The sequence below is a fragment of the Falco cherrug genome, chromosome 9 (assembly GCF_023634085.1).
Source record: "Falco cherrug isolate bFalChe1 chromosome 9, bFalChe1.pri, whole genome shotgun sequence".
Classification (NCBI taxonomy): domain Eukaryota; kingdom Metazoa; phylum Chordata; class Aves; order Falconiformes; family Falconidae; genus Falco; species Falco cherrug.
In genome coordinates, this window is record NC_073705.1 from 5773508 (window position 1) to 5795016 (window position 21509).

The 21509-nt window shown below is 46.1% G+C and overlaps 2 protein-coding genes across 6 annotated transcripts in view; one reads left to right on the forward strand and one right to left on the reverse strand.

Moving 5' to 3' along the window:
* The window catches only part of OLFML2A (olfactomedin like 2A), a 51317-nt gene that overhangs the window by 8038 nt on the left and 21770 nt on the right, over positions 1-21509 (reverse strand). The window contains exon 1 of one of the 2 annotated variants that reach the window (XM_055720035.1): positions 265-390. The exons of the other annotated variant lie outside the window; for it this stretch is intronic. Within the exon in view, the coding sequence (XP_055576010.1) occupies positions 265-345 (81 nt within the window). The 5' untranslated portion in view covers positions 346-390. Of the gene's footprint in view, positions 1-264; positions 391-21509 lie in introns of those variants that run through there. 2 annotated transcript variants of the gene reach the window in all.
* The window catches only part of NR6A1 (nuclear receptor subfamily 6 group A member 1), a 98450-nt gene continuing 77284 nt past the window's right edge, over positions 344-21509 (forward strand). For all 4 annotated transcript variants that reach the window (XM_055720033.1, XM_055720034.1, XM_055720030.1 and 1 more), the window contains exons 1-2: positions 344-1250; positions 20564-20623. In XM_055720033.1, coding sequence (XP_055576008.1) covers positions 344-1250; positions 20564-20623 — 967 coding nt within the window. The remainder of the gene's footprint in view (positions 1251-20563; positions 20624-21509) is intronic.

Here is a 21509-nt window from a genome sequence, read left to right on the forward strand (position 1 = left end):
GCGGTGCCGGCCCCAGCTGGAGGCGGCGGGGATCGCTCCCGCCCGCTCCGCCGTGGGACTCCCTCAGAGCCCGCCTGGGCACGGCAGCGACCGCTGCCGCCACCGGGGCCCCCGCCCCGGCTCCGCCCGCCCCGACGGCCCCAGCTCCGCGGGGTAGTGGGGGGGCTGCCCCCGCCCGGTCCCGGGCACCCGCGGGTTGGCGCAGCGCCGGCCCTGACCCCAGCCCCACTCCCCGGTGTCGGTGCCGGTCCGGCCGGTGCTTACCGTGGCGGCCCCACGCGCCGCGGCCGGCGGCGGGAGCAGCAGCGCCGGGAGCAACAGCGCCGGGAGCAGCAGCGCCCGCATGGCGAGAGCGGCGCCGAGCGCCCGCACCGAGCGCCCGCTCCGCCCGGCCCGGCCCGGCGGCGGGGAGGAGCCGCCCGCCCGCCCGCTCGCCTGGCCCGCCCCGCCCCGCCCCGGCGGCTGCACCGGCCCCAGGAGCGGCGCCGCGGCGACGGGGGGCGGTGCGGTCCCGCCCGGGCGGAGCTGGCCCGTGCCCGCCCCGGGGCCGTCCGGGCTCTCCCTGTACCGGGGCTGGCCACTGGCCCGACGGCGCTACCCGCTCCCTCCCCGGGCTGCCCACTCCCCCTCCTCTGCCAAGGGGGGTGCCCCGGGCGGGCTTGTCCGGGCGCCCCCCGGTGTCTCCCTGTTCCCCCGTCCCGGGCTGCCCGGTGCGCGTCCCGCGCTGGGGCCGCCCCGTCCCGCAGGCAGAGCTCCGGGGCTCGGTCGGCAGGTGCCCCCTAGCGCCCCGCCGCTCCCGGTGCGCCGGCCGCAGCGAGGCGGAGGGGAGCTGGGGGCAGCCGCCGCTGCCGGGGCGGGCCGGGGCGCGGAGCCCACCGGGGCGGTGCCCGCGGGGAGCGACAGGGAGCAGCCCGCAGCGCGGGGAGGGCGTGGCCCGGCGGGGAGGGGCGTGGCCCGGCGGAGGCGTGGCTGCCCCGCGGGTACATCCGGGCGGCGCGGGCGAACTACGCTTCCCGTCGTGCCTCGCGGGAGGGCGGGGCGGCCCGGCCCGGCCCGGCCCGAGCGCGGCGTCCGCAGCGGCGGCTCTGGCTGTCAGCAGCGCCCGGAGCGGCCATGGGGCAGCGCGGCCGCCGGGGCTCCTGAGACCCGCCGCGCCCCGGCCCGCCGCGGCCCCGGCGCCGCCATGGAGCTGGAGCCACCGGCAGAGCTCCCGGAGCCCCTTGCCGCCGCCAAGGGGCCGCCCCACAGCGGTGAGTGGAGCGCGGGGGCTCGCGGGGCCGGGGGAGGGCGGGGGCCGTGGTGGGGGGGCGGCAGCGGTGGCTGGGCCGCGGTACCGGGGGGTTCCGCCTGCCACCTCGGGGCTGCCCCCAGCGGGCGCAACTTTGCGCGGCCGCGGGGCACAACAAAGGGCCGCGCTGTCAGCGCCGGCGGGACGGGGGCGGCGCGGGCGGGGGTCCCCGGGCTGCAGCGGCCGCCGGGCTCCGGGGGTTGCGCCCCGCTCTAGCACCACCCCACACCCCCCCTCCACCCGCGGAGCAGGGGGGCCGCGTTCGTACCGAACCGCGCTACGCGGCCAGTGGCACCGGGCCGGGGGCCCGTGCCCCGTGGAGCTCGGCCCGGTGTGCAGCCCCCGGCCCCTCGGCCTGTGTCCAGCTCTCGCCCTCGGCGGGCGCCGTGAGACACGGGCCGGCGCTGCGGGGGCTGTCCCCGGTGGCGCGCCGTGCAGCTCGCCCCGCCGAGGTACCCGGTCCCGTCTGGTTTTTTCCTTCTCCCCTACAAAGGGTTCGCGCAGACAAAAGACGCCGCTGCTCAGGCCGCGGCGGCGGCACTTGGAGGCACCGGCCTCCCCCGCCGCGCGGTGCTGGCGGGCCCGGGGCCCGGCGGGGCCGGGGTGGCTCCGAACCGGGGCCCTTTGTGCGAGGCCGCGGCCGGCGCTGCCGCCTCCCTTCAGCGTGGTGCCCGTCGGGTGGATGCTCCTTCCCAACCCGGATACTTGCAGAACTTTCTACCTTAATTTGGGAAGCGCCTGTTCCTGTGGTGCGTAACGCAGCGGTAGCGATACTTTGAGTTTACTGTTTCCCCCCTAAGATAAACGAGGGGAATCTGCTTCCTCAGGTCAGTTTTAAGAGTTCTTTGCGTGTTTCGAGTAGCTGTTCGTGGGACAGACGTTGTATCTGCAGCTGCGGTTTGCCTTTTCAGTGGGTGATGTAACAGCCTTTTACTACTTTGCCTTCAAAAATGTGAAATACTGGCACGGTGTTGAGACATTGCTTGACCTTCAGTCTTTCTAAAGCTTCGGCTGCCGGGGGAGGAGCAGAAAAGGTTGCCTTGGTATTTTGTTGGTTTATAAAATATCTTCAAATGGTAATGGCAATTGAAGACTCTTAACCTTTCCTCTTTTTAAGGAAGATTCATAGCACTTTTGATACCTTGAGCTACAGTGTCATCACTCTTTACAGAAGTGGTTAAAATGGTACGATGTTATATCTATATACACAGGAGATTATATAGAGAGGTATATATAGAATTATATCCTTGGTGGCTGTGTTAAAATCATTAATGAACTTAAGCTCTGCACGTGGCTTCTGCGTTAAGCCACAGTAAACTGCCATAAGTTTATTGGCATCTTCACTGAAAGAAGCCTTAGAATAACTTTGAAGTGCAGTTGCATGTTTTCATTTCGGCAGTTACAGGCAATTGCAGCCTCATGATTTGAGGGGGCATTTGACATTCTTGTATTATAAGATGATGATTTTCCTTTACCAATCTGAAGTACATCTACGTCCCCTTTGATGCGAGAAGCATATTTTGTCATCAAGTGAATCAATGGCAATGAGTAAAATGAATTCTTTCTAAAAGTAATTTCATTACGGTGTCCACTTTTCTTGCACTACTGCCAATTATTTCTCAACAGGGCCCATTTCAGACTGTTTTCCCTATAGCTTCAGTTGGCATTTTTTTACTCTGAACGAAATATGATGGCTTTTAGATGGCTCTAATTGTTTTAACTAAAATAGCAATAAAGCAGGCTATCTAGAATTAAGGTAATTTTGGACACTGTGTAGCACGCTCTTGAAAGACAGATTTAAGTATCAGGAAACTGCTTGAATTTTGTGCTCCCTTAATTATCAGAGTTTCAGATAGGTAGGTTACTAATCTGAATGAACCAGGGAGAAGAGGAAAGCTGTAAAAGTGCAAAGAATGTAAGGTTTTCGAAGAAAAATCCCACTGATTGCATCCCTTCCCTTTTCCACAGTGCTCTCAAACTTTACTGGCGCACAACTGACATTTTTAGTGGTTCTTTATGCTTGATTGCTTTGCCTCTGATGAGATAAGCCTTTGCTTAACAAAGACTATTTCATTGATATAGTTAGGTCTTAGTTTACTTGCTATAAACATTTCTTTGAAGACTTAGAAGAAAAACAAATTGAGTTGTCGAATGGCAATGCTGCTAAAAGTCAAATGTCTCTGAATAAACAAGAAGCTACAGTGTTATTTTGACTCAGTATTGGCTTGTTGAATGTGGATGGCTCTTGCTTTTGTAAATAATAATAGATAAAAATACGTAGTAGAATTCTGAGTTTGGGTCTGTGATGGGAAATAAGACTTGTAACTTAGAGGATTTAAGTTCTTCCGAATTTGATGGGAAGACTGGGAAAATACCTCTCGGTATAAAGTTGGAATTTGGTATTGATGGCTTCTGTAGATCATTAATCAGGAAAATGGGTTTATGCATGCCTTCTGGTACTAAAAACAGGGCTAGCAATGCATGTTTAGCAGATGCAGTGTGTGATGTGACACTACAACAGGATTTTTTTTCTCACTTTGCTATAAAGCAGTATGGAGATACTGTATTATAGAAAATGAGGGAACTTTTCCATCTAGAAGACTGTTTCTTGATTGCTGGGAAGCAATAGTCATCTTTCTGTCCTGTCTCTGGCAAGTCATTGGTGGTATTTTTCTTTGGGGGGGTGAGAATGTGCAAGCGTTTTGTTGAATGACTGTTCAACTCTTACATGGTGGTAGCTTTGAACAAATGCATTTACACTAGCATTCTCCGAGAATGAGAGCACAGTTTATCCTGTTGATATACCGGCTATTTAAATAAAGCCTTCAGCAGTGTAATCTGGTAATTCTAATGAAGTAATTTACATAAAGAATTGGCCCAGGGTTTCATCAGATGGTTGCTGGTGAGCTGAAATGCATTCTTTCCTTCCAGCTGTATTAAACTAGCCTTTTGATCCTTCCCTTTTTTTTTTTAGCCTTTAAGCCAGAGTGGTTATCACTTTGCAGAGTTAATTGAGAAAGGGAAGTTGAGGGACAAGAGGACTCTTCGAGGTTTAGCTTTAGTCTTAATTACAGTTCTAATTACCTAATTAGAAGGCTTCCAGATTTTTTATGTTGATAAAAATGGTTCTGTACTGGTTTTCTTAAAAAGAGGAAATGCACCACTGACAGGTTAGCTTCAGTGAAGTTCGTTACAGGTAAATGATTACCAGTACCTTATCTTGAAAGCAGTATATGTCTGGAGTATCTGAATTCTACTCCAGTTCTTTGATAAAGAGGTTGCATTTACAAAGGGTGGACACCATGTCCTTCAGAGAGCATAAGTTGCATGTCTGCCTTCCATTGCCTAATCATCCCAGTTACAGGCTTGTATAGGCGGTGAAAATTAAACTTGGTGAAATGTCTACTAGTGTGAAAGACTGATTATTTTTTAAGCCCTTTTTCCCTTTGTGGATGCGTCAGGGAAAAAGATTTTTGCCAAGGCTCTAATGCCAGGCAGACTACAAACTGGTGTGACCTTGCCTGGAAGCCTCTCTTAGCTGAAACTTGATGGAAACCTGAAATATTCTTCATGGAAATATAACCTGGAATTGTGAGGCCCTTGGGACTAAACCTCAGAATTCTTTTGTCATATAAAACACCAGGAGAGATGAATTGCATGGCGGTACATGTTTCTGAAGGTGTACGTTGTGCTCGGGTCGGTGTGGGGGGTTCTCTGTGCTGTTCGGTAGCCAGTGAGCGGGTGTACTCATTCTGAAACTGTAAACCAGCATGGCGTGCCTGTAAATGCTAGGTTTTCATCTGTGCCATCGATGCAGGCTCTGGTGCTGCTGAGAAGCACAGGGTTTATCTGTGGGAGTGCTCAGATCCTAAGGCCAAGTGATTAAATTATGGCTGTTGTGGTTGTAGTAAAAATCTGAAAAGAACTTCTGGTCTCTGAAAGTTCTGCCAAAAACCAAGACATCTTCCAAAAATCTCTTCATTCAGTCTCACAGCTGTAACTTGACTTTATGCTGTTTGGCAATACTTACAAAGGATTATTCCTAAGTATATTGTTACTTTAATGTCTTGTGTAGACTTTTGCCAGGAGACTCTATATCCTTTACAGCTGTTGACAGAACAGGCACAGAGATGCCCTTTCCATGGAGTGCAAGCAGTGATTATTCTTAACTGCAAATGATTCAGTACAGCATTGCCTGTTACTGGGGGTTTGGCTCGAGGTGGGTCAGAGTCCCACTGAGATCAGGGCTTATTTTGCAGTGGAGTGTGAGCGCTGGTTTGATTATTAAGATAGGCTTTTTCCAAGGTTAGGTCTGGGTGCCAGTTCAGCAGGCGCTGGGGCTGCTGGGCTCAGCCTGCATGGACGGAGCAGTTTGGGCACTAAAAGAACTTGGGTTTGATCTCTGCATGTGACTCTACCTTACTCAAATCCCAGATTTGTTGAGAGAGTTTCTGTGTACTTTTATAAACCAAAGGTATTTTTTTAGGGGCTAGATTAATACTGAACACAGACACAGAGCATCCAGCTTCTTCCAGCAGGCTCTGTTGGGGCAGTGTTCTTTGGTAGGGGCTGGGCAGGGTGCTTCTCCCAGACCAGTAGAGCTGAGCTGGCCTTGGCCACTGCAGTTCTGTACCCGTTTCAGTGCACTGGCATATTAGCTTAAAGCACCTGTGGAATGGTCACGAAGGCTTGAGTCTTTTCTACACAGCAGCAAAGCTAGAACTGGTAGCAGGAAGAGCTTTTCTTGGTAGCATTGTATAAACTAGTTGAAATTATAGCAGTTGTGGTAGAGCTCTGTGGTTTTGTGATCCTCTCCTGCAGCTCAGTCAGAAACACTCAGTTGGGTAACTTTTTTGGTGTCAGGCTAATCAACTTTGTTGAGCACCTGTAAGAATTAACTGGTATTTTATTGGTTACACTGTCTGATTTTAAAGGATGAGTCTGTGCTAACTATGCAGTGCTTGGAGATGGGTTTGAAGATTCATAGAGCTCTGGAGTGGGTTTATGTGCGTGACCCTGGGAATTCACAGCTTAGCCTCATTGTTGCTGTCTTGTTAGAAATTCTTGGTGCTTGCCAGCCAGAATGCTCAGAATGCTCTTTGAGCTTTAAAGTTGTTTTTTCTTGAAAGTGTGTGTGCATGCATCTAAAAAGAGGAGAAACCCAAGCTCCCACCAGAATGGGTCTCTGATGGGCCTGTTGCAGTGTTTTACCAAATGGAAGGAAACTGAGGAAACGTGTGTTCAGTGTTGGGTAATACTTGCTACTACCAGTTCGCAGTGGCAAGCTAACAGTGTAGTTGCTCAGTGCCTCCTGCTTTGCTTGCTGGCTTTGTGAAGCTTTTCCTTGCCCACCTCTATTTTCCTGCTTACCTGCTACGTGCTGTGTGGGTCTGTCACCTTAACACTTGAGTTGACCTTTAGTATTTCACTTTGATTTACTTAGGGCCTCTGCTCAGTGAACTGTCCCTATTGCAGGATGATATCCATAAAAATGACACTTCCTAGTCTTGAAAAAATCCCCAGGCCCATTGGAGACATGTGAAAAGGACACCCAGCAGGAAGAGAGGCCCATGGCTTGAAATATTCATCAATCATTTTCCTGGCACCAGGAAACCAATCAACTCTTCTAAGGGGTAGAGTGTAATCAATCACACAATGTGGGAAACAGGGATTGCTGGCCCTACCAAAAATGTTCCTTCATGTTGACAGAGGAAAAAAGTCTTGTGTTTGTACTTATTCACAAGTAGTAACTTATGCCCTTGGTATAAAGGACTCTGTCTGTTGTGAGAGACAGTCTGTGAAGAAAAGCATTTAATGTTGTATAGGCAACTTACGCTTGAACTAAAGATTTTGTTTCCAGTGATATTGGGCTATGTTTTTGTTTTGAGATTTTTTTCATTACTTTTCTGTAGCTGATAAGTAAAGGTTTGTTCCCTGTTCCCAAGCCTCCATGTTCTGTAAGCAGCAAGTACAGCAATGTGATGTTTTTATCTAGAGGATCAGAATTTCAAAGTCTTGTGCTTTCTTCATGAAACAATCTTAAGTTTGAGATAGCTTTTATTGTGAACTGATACCGGGGAAGAAATACACATGTGGATGCTTGTCATCTTCTGTCTTTAACTTCTGTTTAAAAAAGTATATAGGTTGCCCAATAGTGAGTTAATAGTAGTTGTCAACATCTATAGGATATTTTATTGTAGCAAGTGGATGGGGGGTTATTTGAATTCCTATTTTTGAGTGAGATGCTATAACTGGAACAAGGGAGTTAACTTTGTTCTTTCTATGGAAACCTCTGCAATAGCTGTTACATAAGAAATGCTATAATATTTATGGCAAAATAACTGGCAAGTAGATTGCTAAATTCCTTTACCAGGAAAGCATTTCTTGCATGCCTGGTAGGAGAAAAGAGGCATTGAGCTAATGGCCCTAATGAGCTGTGGCTTAGTGTTGCTCTGCTGATGCCTGATCTGAGTGTGGCTTGGGTAGCCGTGGCTAATTGCGAGGCAGGGCTAACCTGGGTCGGCTGCTGGCCAGCTGGGGGGGTCTGGGTGCTGGCTCTGGTGCTGTGCTCTGCTATAGTGGGTGACTTGGCTGCATGGTTTGAGTGCTGTGTCTGTTTTCCTTTTCTATTTCAATAGTTATGGAAACTTGAAACAAAAGGTGTGACTTTAGGATGTTTAGCACTTTACTCCTTGACAAATAAACCGGGGAAGTGCCAGTTTTTCCCTGGTGGTGGGAGGCCAGAAGCCTCTGTGGCAAGAACCTTTTGTGCACCCGCTCCCACATGGGGCTTCACCACCAGCTGGGAGACCTGGGCTGGAGAGCTGGGCTGGCAGCTGCTCCTTGGGGCAGAGGCTCTGTGGGGTCCCCAGGGCTTGGGGGTGGCCGGGGGGAGCCCCAGCCTGGCTCGAACTGTGGGCAGCCTACCCTGACAGGCACTGCTGGCGGGGCAGGGGGAACGCCAGCTGCCTCTGCGCTGCCTTTGTGGAAAAGGTGTCAGGACTTCAGTGGCTCGTGTAAGCATTCAGTGCGCTTTCCTGGCATGTAGCAGCCTTCTGCCAAACACCTTTGGAACAACAGTTCCAGTTCCAGTGCATCCTGTGTCTGCCCAGAAGGAGCATTTCCAACACTTAAAACTTGAAAAACACTGCATCTGAAAATACTCCTGACTTCTTTTTCTAACTTAGCCAAATCCTGGTGTTTAATAGACATCTCTAAATGACATGGTGGGGTGGTTTACTGGGCATAGCAAGGCTCAGAGCTTGTGAGTGTAGCTGGCAGGTGCTGGGGGTGAGCCAGCAAGCCCTGCTGCAGTTGCCTGAAGTATTAAAGATGGCTTGCCTGCAATGTGTGTGTAGCAGTTAATAATGAGTAAGATTGCCAGCTGCTCTTAATGCTGAGGACAAAATCCCCAAATCCTGGTTAGTAATTAAAAGCTTTGAAATGACCTTGAATCTAAAGCTGTCTTGAAGTAAACTTAAGACTTTTCTCCATTGTGAAAGAGGTTAAGTACAAGAGTGTACTGTGCTGTTTGGTAAAATGTTTCATGGCAGTCTTTGATCTGAAGATCTGAAATAATCAGAATGCAGTTGAGGCACAAAATGGCTGTGTGGAATGGTTGCGAGTACATATCTTAAAAAAAAAAAAAAGTAAAATGGCCTATGTGTAGAAGTAACCAGAAAATAAACTGCATGCTCACACCTTGGAAATTTAATTTTCTTTTAGAGACTTACTGTAATGGCTTACCCTGCTTAAATATCCAGCTGGATTTCTCATTAATATCTGTTTTTTTTAAAAAGCAAACTCCCTTTTTCCATAGTCAGTGAAGGTACAGAGTTATTTGTTGTTCCATTAGTGTATGAATTTGAACAGCTTCATGTCTACTGTCAAGAGAGGATCATTGCTGTGGGTTGTTGCTCTGAAAGGGTGCTATTCCAGCTTTGCAGCTTTCTCAGGGAGCTGGTGGTATCTTTGGGGTTTTTTCGTAGTTCAGCATTAGTCTGGTCTAAAATGGTGCTGAAACCTGCTTTCTTAGGCTCTTTTTGAGCAGTTGCTTTTTGGGTAGAGCCTTGACTATTAGGAGGTTTGAAACCTTTTCTTAGAAAAGTTGTTCTATTTGTCAGTAAGGAGGGTAACTCTGTTGCTGAAAATGATAAACTGTTAAGGCTAAGCCATAATGTATATACCTAGATTTCTCCTATATCTAGGAGGTTTATATCAACTTAAGTACCTGCAGCTTAAAAATGGAGGATTTTCAAGAACTAAGCTTAAGTGAAATCTGGAGCAGAGCAGAGTTAAGAGTGCCAGGGCAGTGCTAGAACCATTTACATCCTGGTCAGTCCACTGAAGATCAGGTCACACTGGGATTTTTTTTTCTTTAGTAAAAATGCTTTCAATCGTGGACAGGGTTTGTGGTTGGGGTGGGGGTGCAGTAGGCTTGTACTCAAATGACAAGCCTTACCCCAGACCGCTGGCCAAGCAGAACATGGCCATCTGTGAAATGCAGCAGTGATGGAACAGTGGGGAGTGCCCAGGTGTGAGTACTCTTATTCTGATTTTTAGTGAGTAATGTCTAATTAACGTATGAGGCAAGAACTCGAGTCTTTGGTTTGTAAGAATGAAGATGCTAAGTGTTGAGACAGTTGTCAGAGCAATAATGTGAGGACAGATGTGTGCTGTGGTGGATTTCTGCCCTGTGGAGCCTTGCAAAGGGAGCGCAGGAGTTCCCCACCTCACAGGGCAAGCTTGGCAAGTGCCACAGGAGCAGGGTGAGGGGACGCTAAATCACTCCTGGATTCTGGCAGTGCTGCTGGACACTTTATCTCTGCTTGGTTTCATGGATAATTTTTACTCTTTTATTCGTTCAGTGGAGGTACCTCCACTGAAACAATGCCAGTTGTCTGCAGCAACTTGTTCTGTTCCTTGCTTAAATTTGAGAACACTGTCAAGAAAAAAAAGAGGCTATATTCTTGAGGGTGTATATATAGTGGTTAATTGCCATGCCTATGTCTTGTCCTCCCTTGGCCAGCTGGTCTGAAGCCTCCAAGAATGGCCCTGTAGAGAGGGAGCAGTCCTGGTAGCACTGATGCCTTCCTGAGGACTGCCGCGCTGTGTGGATGTTGCAGCATCCACCTGCGGAGCAGCAGGAATAGAAGCCCTCGATGGTTCTTACCGCAGGGATTAAAAATTAAGCTGCAGTTTTAAAAACATGTTAATATTTGTTGTGACTTTCAGCTGAAAGTGTGCTCTGCCGGTGCTGAGAGGCTGTGCAGGTGGGCATGCTGCAGGTCAGGGAGCGGGAAGGCTCACACCATGGATCCCCAGCAGATGCAGTGAAGTACCGAATCTCTTTCCTCACCCACACACAAGACTAGCATCAGCCTGAATTGCCCCTTAAATGAAATGTTGCCTGACTTCTAATTTGATTAGAAGAATGAAATCATAGGCTTTCTGTAGTGCTTGCTTTGTGCTCTCGCATGCTGAGGCGTTCGGGAGAGAGCGCAAGTGCCTTATGAGCAGTAGCTCCTCTGCTTCGGTGATGGTTTGTTTGTAAGTGGCTCACTGGTGAAGTGTGCACACTGAAGTGTTGGGCCTGCCTGTGGTCTCTTGCTGTGAGTGTGGGCTCCTGTTTGCTGCTGGGCAGGTGCCCTGGGTGCGCTGGCTGTGGGCTTAGGGTGCTGGGGTAGCTCGGGGGGGCCTGGCGAAGTGTGGCCAGGAGGGGTGGCAGCCCGCTGGTGAGCGGGGCCTTCCTTTTCTGAAGGGGATGGGGAACAAGCTGTACACATACGAAAGGGAGATGCTGATACACTTCCCATCTCCAGCTGTCAGTACAGTGGGAGATGATTTGCTGGAGAGGTAATTCCTTTAAGCTGTATTTTTGCGGCTGCATAAAAAGATGGAAAGGTAAATCACAGCTACCGAATGGTTACCCTGGTTTTGAAAAAAATGTATAAAACACTGATCTTAAAACATCCTTTTCTGCTCACCTAGTAGCTTACCTGGCTTCAAAAGGAAGAATATAAATAGATTTTCCTCAGATGTATGTAACCATTACTTTAGCATTATAAACCTTGTAATTGTATCTCTTAAAACCTGAGATTAAAAAAGCAAAATTGTGTTGCCTTTTCATGGAATCTAGCAAAACGGGAACTCCTGTATATATTTATAAAGTTAAACTGTAAATAAAATTTCAGATTGCTCTTCAGAGAAACAGTGTATAATAAATTCACTCCAGTGATTTTTCCCATTGAGAAGAATGAGAGCTTCCTTCTTTAAAATGCAGGTATTTTTCCTGTATTTAAGGTGATCTTTTTCCTAGTAAAAGTGGAGACAAATATCCACAAATATCCAAATGTTAGGAATGATGCTTCTATCCTTAAGAGTATTTTCTAGCTGTCAAACAAGCTTCTGATGTGCTTTTTCAGATGGTTAAATGTGTATTGCCACAATTAAGAGCTATTAAGAGATGTGGCATCCTGCAAAATGAGATTATAGCAGTAGACAGACATGGCTGGAATGAGTCCAAGGAGAAGTGGAGTTGTTCCTGGAATTGCAAGCAGCAGGAGCTGATACAGTTGGCAAACCTGGTAGACAGCAGGCATAGAGGTAGATGGGGAGAAAGAATCAAATTTCCCTCCATTCTTGCTTGTATGTAATCCCAATCCCTGGGAGGCCAAATGCTTAGTGTAAGATTTTCACGCCAACAAAACCCAAGATGCTGGTGGTATTGGTAGGTCTGAAAGGGCTTAATGACTGGAAGACTGTAGATCGTTGAATTTCATGAGCAAGATGCTTGAATCGATAATGGCAGGAAAACACTTGCAACAGGGTATAAAACTGCTATTCCATAACAGGTGTTGTAGTTGTGGCAAGCTGTGAGCACTCTTTGGCCCAGGTAACTAAAGTTGCAGCGTACTGGCTGTTTTTAATCTGTCTTTGCGGGGGGAAGTTTGGGGTGCGCACTGGCCTGGCTGATGGGAGCTCGGACACGGGATGCTGTGTTGGGCTGTCTGGCGTCTGCTCTCCTGCAGCATCCCACACCTGCGGAGTGCCTGCCCTGCTCCCTGGGCATCCCACCTGCGCAGGACACTCTGGGTTGATCCCTTGCCTCTGAAGGACAGGTCATGTATTGCAGTTGAAAGCATTTTGTGGCTCATGCTGACAGGTGGCCTGTAGGAAATGACCTCACAAATGGAAGAGCAACAAGCACAGCTATACCTGTGCTGACGCATCAGCTGTTAGGCTCATTCATTGATTTCGTCCTCATGTGATAAGCAGGGAGAGCTACAGCTCTGGTGATTGATTTGTAGAACATGGAATATATCATGTGCCTAAAACATGTCACTTCTGTGTACTGAAGCATAAGACTTGCAGGTGTAAACACAAATGCCAACAGTAGTTCTTACATGACAGTGAGCAGATTAGTGGCTGGACTTGATACTAAAGGTCTCTTCCAGCCTAAATGATTCTATATTTGCTGCAACCCAACAATCTCATTTCTTAACTGAGCCTTATAGGAATGTGCTGTACCCAGATGTAAAGCTTTCCCCCTCTAATGCTGTTTTGATCTTGATAATACATACATTCAGTGGTTGACTGGGGTGATTCAGTGTGTCTGTGTACATGTAGTAACAGTGAGGAGGCTTGTTTCAATGTGTAGTGCTTACACCTAGTTTTCACATTCTAGGATTCTGTCAAGATCCTCCCACAGAGCACTAGTAAGTACTAGTTAGTCTTCTCATCTTCAGGCTAGTGCAGCGAGCCAAGTCCTGGTAGGCATTGGCAGTGTGCAGCTGAAGTCTATTAGTTAGAAGCTGTAATACTATCTCCCATAATTAAAATGTGAAGATAAATGCTGTTAAATTAATTAACCCTGAGGTTAGGGGGAAAAAAGCTGTTTTCAGACTTAGCATGTGTCAGGGCTTCTCCAGGATCCCAGTTTGTCAGTGCTGTTCAAGCACAAGCTGCTGAATTCAAAGGGCATGTTATGTGCTTTGTGGCGAAAGGGTCCATTTGCTGTAGTGCTGCTAGCCTGGCACACCAGTTGGCATTGGCAGCCACTCACCTCTGGGAACACTGGCTAACTTGCAGCATGATTTCTGGCACACTCTGTCATAATATGTTATTACTTACCAGTACATGAGTTGACATCAACCCAGATTAATACTCTTAAATTTATCAGTGACATCTCTCTGCTCTTGTATAATACCAGTTAATTCTGTTTAATGTAGGTAATTCTAGTGGAATTAATAGATGGCTTTTGTTATAGCAGTATGCCTTGTGTTGTCTAACACTTTATCAATGATCAAAAAGCAAATAATTTCCACAGAATGACTGTGCAATTGATCTTTCAATATTGGAATAGACTGGGCTGCCTAGCAGGCAATATCCTATTCAAACAAAAGGTGCTCCAGGTATAAAAGATGCAAAATCTCATGTCTAGGGACAAAGACAGTACACTTGTGACATGGGGCACTGCATACTGCAAAGTGTTGGCTGTGAAAGATAGAGGTATTTGTGACTAAGTGCCTGCTGTTGCAGTGCAAGTAGTAAAAAGCACTAACATGGTCCTTCAGAAATTGCAAGTAGGTCTCTTATGTTTGCTGCCTATCTAATACTGCCAGTGCTGCATTGGAATGCTGATGCTGTAATGCTGCATAAAACCCTGATGCTGATATCTAAAACCACTGGAACTGGCCCAAAAAGACTGATGCAGCCTAATACTCTTGGCTTATTCGCTTATCAAAAAGATTGAGAGTAATTACGCTGTTGAATTACAGCTGCAGAGGGAACATCTTGGATAGGAAGGGGCTCCTAAAGAGAAGACCCATCATAAATAATCAGACTGCAAACTGAAACAATGAATTCAAATTAAATACAAGTTTGACTGAATATAATTATTATTGGTTGTTACTTCATTTTGTAGGCTTTTTTGGCCTCAGGTCAGGCCAGAGTAACTTTTAAAAGCAGATGAGCCATGTGAATAAGGGAAATACTGTACTCTGAAATCCTAATTTGCGTCTGATAACTGAATGTGAACACATACTGTGGTACTGATGAGCTGCCTCAACGCTTAAAAGCCCACCTTCAGGAATTGTTTAGTATTTCAGAACATGTAATCTGGGTTCTGAATAAAATGCTTTGAAAGTGAAAGGACTTGTCGCCTAAAAGATTGTAAAACACTTTACTGTTGATCTGTGGAGAAAGGTTAACCTAAATCTCCATTTACAGGCAGAGAAACTAGATGTTTTAGTAAGATGTGTTTTTAGGCTCAATTATTGTGATTTCAGTCCCCTCTGAAGGAATACCCTGCGCACCTTGTGGAGCTCTTCTGATGGCCTGCGCTAAGGGACTGAATGTCACTTCATTTGGGACATGCCTGGAGGCATTCTTCATAATTATTTTTCTAAAAAGCTTTGCTTCTTGACTATGTACAACGTTTTCTCTAGTTTGAAAGTCTAAAATAAGATGCCAAATGTATATACCCCCTTTAGAGGGATGAGTTGGCTGCTGCAGTTGGCTGAGAGCAGCCCTGGTGAACTTTGCTGTTAGTAAGTGGTGGCTCCGAGAGCATGGCCATCCGCATCACCCCTTTTTGCAGAAGAAGAGCTGCTAAATCTCCCGCTGAAGCTGCCATGGGCAACTTTCAAGAAGGGCACTGCATTCAGTTTTGGAAAATGCAGGCAACTTTTGGGAATCTAGCCCGTAACGTATGTGGTGAAGCTGATACTGCAGCAATATTAATCTCTGTTCTGCTTTGATTTTTTTTTTTCTGTCTCAGGAGGCATTTCAGGAATCCTGTGACTTTTGATGGCATCAATAAATCAGATACCATACTGACAGAATTTTACTGGAATGTAAACAGGCATTTGAAATAACAATGTCTGTACAGTGTTTATTGAGGAATACAGCGCAGGTATAGCTCTGTAAAATACATGGAACATTAAACTGCTGTGAATGTTCGTTTACTCTCTGTTATGCTGGTAAGCAGGAACTGTGATTGTTTTCAATGTTAATGAAAATAATTAATCTTTATCATGAGATGACCTTACTTCCCACTCCTCTTTCCAAGCAGCATGTGTTTTCAGCGTTGGGGTGAGACAAGAAGCTGTACCCAATGTAGGGGAGAGGGGAGGAATGTCTCTGTATAGTAAAATTTAGCTGATAAGGGATAATGAATTACCTTAACCTGCCTCTGCTGAGCAGTAGCTGTTCTGGGGAACTGCAGGCTGGTCAGCCCAGTCTTGGTCCCTGGGAAGAGTATGGAGCAGATCCTCCTGAGAGATGTTTCCAGGCACTTGAGGGGCAGGAAGGCAACTGGGAACACTCCCCATGGATTTACCAAGGGGAGATCATGCCTGACCAGTCTCGTTCCTTCCACGATGAAATGACTGGATCCCTGAACGAGGAGAGAGCAATTTTGTAAATTTACCTTAAGCAAGGCTTTAGATAGCTTTTCACCTACATTTGCTCTGCTACAAGGATGATATGGCAGACTAACTGCTGTCTGTTCAAAGGGTAGCAGTCAAGAAGAGTTCAAATGCTGACTGGTGGCTGGTTATTCTGTGGTTGTCCTTGGGAGTCAGTATTGGGGCTGGTACTACTTAGCAATTTCATCAATCACCTAGATGATGGGATGGAGTACACTCATCAGACTTGCAGCTGACACTAGATTGATACTTTGGAGGGCACGGCTGCTGTTCAGAAGGGTCTCTAACTTGAAGGAAAGGGTTGGTTGAAACTTCAAAGTTAAACAGACAAATGTCAAGTCCTGCATCTGGAAGGTAATAACCCCGTGTAACAGTACAGGCTGGGGAGCGGCTCTGCGGACCAGACCGGGGGAGCCTGGTGACTCTGAGTCAGTAGTGTGGGCTTGTGGTGATGACAGCTCATCATGTGCTGGCTTGTGGATAGCCAGGGGGTCTGTGGGACATGGTGGAATCGCATCTGGAATACTCTGTGTGGTTCTAGCCCTCCTGGCAGAAGACGGGTTGAACTGAAGTAAGCCCACTGGAGAGGAGCTGAGGTGGCTGGGGACTGGAAGGCGTGACAAATGCAGACAAGCTGAGGGAATTGTTTAGCTTGGAGAAGAGAAGGCTAAGGGGGGGATTAACAGGCAGTCATCCAGTTTTTTAAAAGTGTTTATAGGGAGGAAAAAAAATGGAGCCAGGCTCTTCAAAAGTACATGGCAGAAGGCAGATACAATGGTAAGGAGTTGCAACAAAAGAAATTCCTACTGGGCGTTTTTGGGAGGGGAATAAAAACTTGGTGGAAGTGATGCAGCCCTGGAACAGATGTCCATGGAATCTCCATCCTTGAAGAGTTTCAAAGCTTGAGTGAACAGACCCCTGACCAAGTTGATCCAACCTAACAGTCTGCTTCTTGTGCAAGGTTCATCCAGAGCTGCCTTCCAACCTGGATTATTCAAAGATGATAAAAGTATAATTCTACTGAAAGGTCTTAGGGATGTTACTGCTATCTCGTACCTGGAAGTTCCAATGCCTCAGTCTCAGCTTTTGGAGGGAGAAGTCTATAATCCTGTGTTAAATATCTGCATTTATTCAGGGTCAGAATTGCTATTTTTAGCATGCATCTTTCAGAAAGCCTTTACTAAAATGTTATCCAATTTACTGAGATTTTACTATGCAAATGTCCTTCTGTTTGCAACCCCACAAGCACTGCTGCGTTTTTACCAAACGGATCCATGTGTGTGATTGATCTTCAGCAGACTAGCAGCTGGTCAGAAGCAGTGGAAGGTGATGCAACTTGCTGACTCAGCATGTTCTGCTTATTCTGATCTCGGGTATCCCTGTGCTTATTCAGGGTACCACGTTTTACCTGCTGTACTCCTCCTGTATGTAAGATGGCAGCCTTTGGGGAGGGGGCACCAAAACTCATGTGCCGATACCTTCAAAGTCCAATGCTATATGACAGGTTCAGGCTAAGTTCATTTCTAGGAGTAGCCCGTATACCCCTTCAATTAGCATAAACAGGGACAAGGGCAGTCAAAGGTCAAGAGGAGTTCAAAATAGCATAACCTCTTTTTGCTAGTGTTCCCAGATGTTCTTAATCCTGCAAAGTTCTCCAAGCTGTCCGTGTGTAGTGTTTACTAGACAACTGTAAAAGTCAAAAAACAAGGCCTGGCTTGATACAAGGCAAGTCAGAAATCGAGTGGTTGAGAATAGGTAGCATTGTTGCTTAAAACAGGAGAAATAATTGATTTATGTTATGGTGGCCAATTAGGCTGTAAAGTGACAAACTCTTAAAGAAACCCTGTGGCTTCAAGGCAGCTTTTTGCTCTGATTTCTGCTCAGCAAATAGGGGTACCCCAATAAAGGTCATCAGCTCCATGAGCTAAATTATTAATTCCTTTCATGCCACTCAGGGCTTGTAAACAGTATATAATACAAGAAAACAATTGGCACTGTTCACTTACTGGGCAGAGAAGAGGTCAGAGGGTAAATAGTTGTATTGGCAGCAGCTGTTCTTCATAGCTGAGCAGACTTTTGTCCTTTTCATCTTTGAGAGCAAACCAGTTTCCAAAATCTTAGTGGGTTGTTAATCCATATCTCCTTTCTCTTGGCTGAATTGTTTTTAGGAGTTTAATGTGTTGCATGTAATTATGAAGATAAAAAGGGCTGGAGGGGAGGGTGAGGGGTTATGGATAAGACAACAAACCCAGCATTGCCATGTTTCATAAAGAGCAGTTTGAAATTTTTTTTTATTAATTTACATGGATGAGAGAAACTTTAAAATCAACCTACTCAAGGAAAGTAGTAGGATAAGTACTTGCACTTTTATGTACTTTGTAAAAGAATTTTTTTGAAGTATGATTTTGAGATTAATAAGTTATAAATACCCATCCACCAGTAGCACCAGGACAGAAACACTGAGGTGTTGCTACTCACCTGACGCTGGGCATGGCAGTGCTTGACAGCACATGGGGGCAGTTCTGCAGATTTCAAACTTGAACTGGACAGCTGTGACCGCAGTGACAGCCTCGGTGAACATACTAGAAATAGCAATTCAAATACCTAATTTCAAGTGTGAACTGAAATGATCTTTTTGAGGTATAGCTAGGAAATACTGCTACACTTGTTGTTTACAGCCTTTAAAATGGCATTATAGTGAACAATCTGAAACTACAGGACCTAAAAAAAATTGACGCAGTGTCTCCCTAAACACTTACCACTCGGAAATCTCTGTTCAGAAGGCACATGCATTATTTGTTTGCTTTTTGAATGATACTTGATAAACTCTTCCAGATGTTTGCAGGTGTAGCTTACTGCCCTAAGTGACTGTTGCTCACTCAATGGCTTCTCAAGTGGTGGGGCCCGCTGCTGGCCGCTGGCCGCCTGCTCCTTGCCATCTGGCCGCCTTGCTGGGCAGCTGACCTCCTTTTGCCAGAGAGCAGCAGGTAACCTTTAAATGACCATCTGCTAATCTGTTACTTCAACCTTTCTGAAAGCTGAGTTGTGCTCTATGCTGATAGTCATGCAAGCTAAATCTTACCACTCTCAGAAGAATAAAAGTAACTTTAATGCTGCACTGACTTTTTGGGTGATTTTGGCTATGTGTGGAAAGCGTATGTAGCTTTAAATAGGAAAAAATACAAACCCCTTTCCAGGTGTCTGAAATTGCTATACTGCATATGAAGAATCTTTTTTACTTACAAAAATGGGTATAGTGTATGACCTTCTAGCTCTCTCAGGGGGTTAACAATTCCCACGTTAAGGTAGCTATAGTATTAAGATGGAAAATAGGAAAGTACAAAATCAGTATTTTTCTCTAAGCATACCAGAGACATGTGAAGTGTACTCTGGAGTGTGACTGTCAGAAATGCTGCAGTCTAGCATGTCGCATGAGGCTTTCAGAATGCTGGTGCAAGATCTGCAAGGAAGAGCCAAGTGAGATCACAAATTACACGTAGACATTCTAGGCAGTAAATGTCTTGATAATCCAATGGTGAATAAGATGGGAATAACCCAGGGCATTCCCAAATAAATCTGCCAGTGCGTTTATTGCTGTTCCTGGCTGTGGCTGGTATCTAGTGTGTTAAGCTAAAGCTGCTAACTTTGTGCAACAGCACTGAGAGCACTTGCTAGGTGCAGCAGAGAAGCAAAGGAGGATTAACTTCAGCATGGTGGTATGTCTGCTCTTCACATTCTGTAAAAACGATCTGCTAAAGTGTTTACATTTGTTTGTGGTTTGCCTAATTAGAGCAGAACTTTGCACTTTTCAGTGTAAACAGTGGTCCTCAGGGGCTGCCTGCTGCCAAAGAACTGGGAATTGTAAGAATGTGAAACGCTGGATTTGGACTGACAGCAAACCCTGGCTGTGGGCTGAAGTTATGCTTCTGGGACTGTGTTCTGTGGTTAGGAATGTAAACTTGTAGTATGCATTTACTAGGTCTTAAAGTTAAATGAGAGTTACATAATATGTTATTGTGTGGTATCTGCCAGTGTCAAAATGATGGAGGTGGAGGCTGATCTGTTTGACTTGGGTGTTTGTGGTGATGTGCTAAGAGTGAATGTGGGTTTTTGAGAAGGAGATCAAGCCGCAGGGAATATATCTTTGTTTTACCTAATCTTTGGTTAAAACTGACCCTGTTACTAGAAGATGATTCTTTCCTAGTTTGGGTCCTGGAAAGGTGGACCCTTCTCAACACACAGAGGGCATCTGGTTCAGATCATGCTCTGACTTGAGGGGTTTTTGTTTGTAAAACGGAGGAAGGTAGTTCTGTTTCTTCTTTCAGCTCTCAGAAAATAATGCTTTTGGAGTGTCTTGTGTTTAAGACACTTGTTTCTGATACTGCTCCAGATCAAATGCCAGCATTTTGTGTGCCTTTGGAAGGGGGTCTTTCTTCCTACCGGGAATCTTTTGAAGGTGCACTGGACACAGATGGGAGATAATCATGTCCTTTTATCCCACAGTAATGCTCTAATTATAAGTTAATACCGTATACAGTTTATAGCTGATATAATTCAGAGTTTCTTTGTGCTGGAAGTTGTTATGAATTGATATTCTCAAACCATTGCAAATTAGATTACTAATATGACTGCTTGGAAAAGTAGATCTGCGGGTAACATGTATGAAGTGGAAATAACTTAAAAGAGGGAAGGGCGACACTGTTAAAAATTAACTGCTTCTCAAAGCAGCTTCCTCAGGTGATCAAAGATATGCATATTCAATTTAGATGTAAATGAATGTTTTAAAAATTAAAGACTTCTTGGTAACATGTGCACCACAGCTTTCTCATTTTCACTTTCCCATTAGCTACAGATGTGGAGCAGATGAGTTCCTCCTCTCCTGTCCTTCCTATGAACTCCATGGGCAGTAAGTACCCCTTTTCTTGCTACATGTGATGAGGTGGAATTTCTCATTCTGAGGTACTCCAAAGAGATGAATTCATACTTCACAGTAGAGACTTTAGGAAGTTTTAGAGCTAATGCTTACTCATGGAGGTGGGCATTCCTATATCTGATAGCTGATCAGATTGTTCTTGCAGAAGTAGCTTAGAACAGGTCTGTACATCACTGTTGATACCAGTAGAACGTAGGTTGTGAAAGATCTCTTGCCACCAGAGATATATTGGTGAAAGCTGTGAGGCAGATGCCTGTATGTTAGTGATATAAACACCTGAGGTGCTGGTAAATTATGTTGATGTTAAAGTATCGGTCTTAAGTGTTTCAGTATCGTACTTGGAAATCTGTAGCCTGGAATTCTTCATGAAACTGATAGCAGTTGGTGAAATCCTCTTCAATTTCACTGTAATTCTGGGCGTGTAACTTTCAGATACTCTGAAAGTCTGAGCTGCTGGTCACCTAAAATAATATGAATTCAGATTTTTTTCTTAATACTCCATCTAGTGGTATTTGCTCTGTCGAGGGAGCCAATGTATTTTCAGATTATAATCCACTAGATGGCAACAAGTCCTTGTCAGATGGGGCATGTTGCAGGTATAAATACAGAATAATTGTGTTCATAATAGAGGGGTGAGCCCTGTACAAATTTCTCCTTTTAAAGCAACTTTTCATGTCTCCTTTTTTTTTTTTGAAACTCTGGATTTTTCAAGCGTGGCAGACTTTAAAGTGAGCTGTTAGTTAATAAATAATGATTGGAACAGCTAAAAGCCTTCCAGAGTCAGGACACTGTCCTTTCCACATATGTCATCATGCTGATGGACTTTCGCTTTTGTTGGAGAACTTTGAAGCTTTGGCGA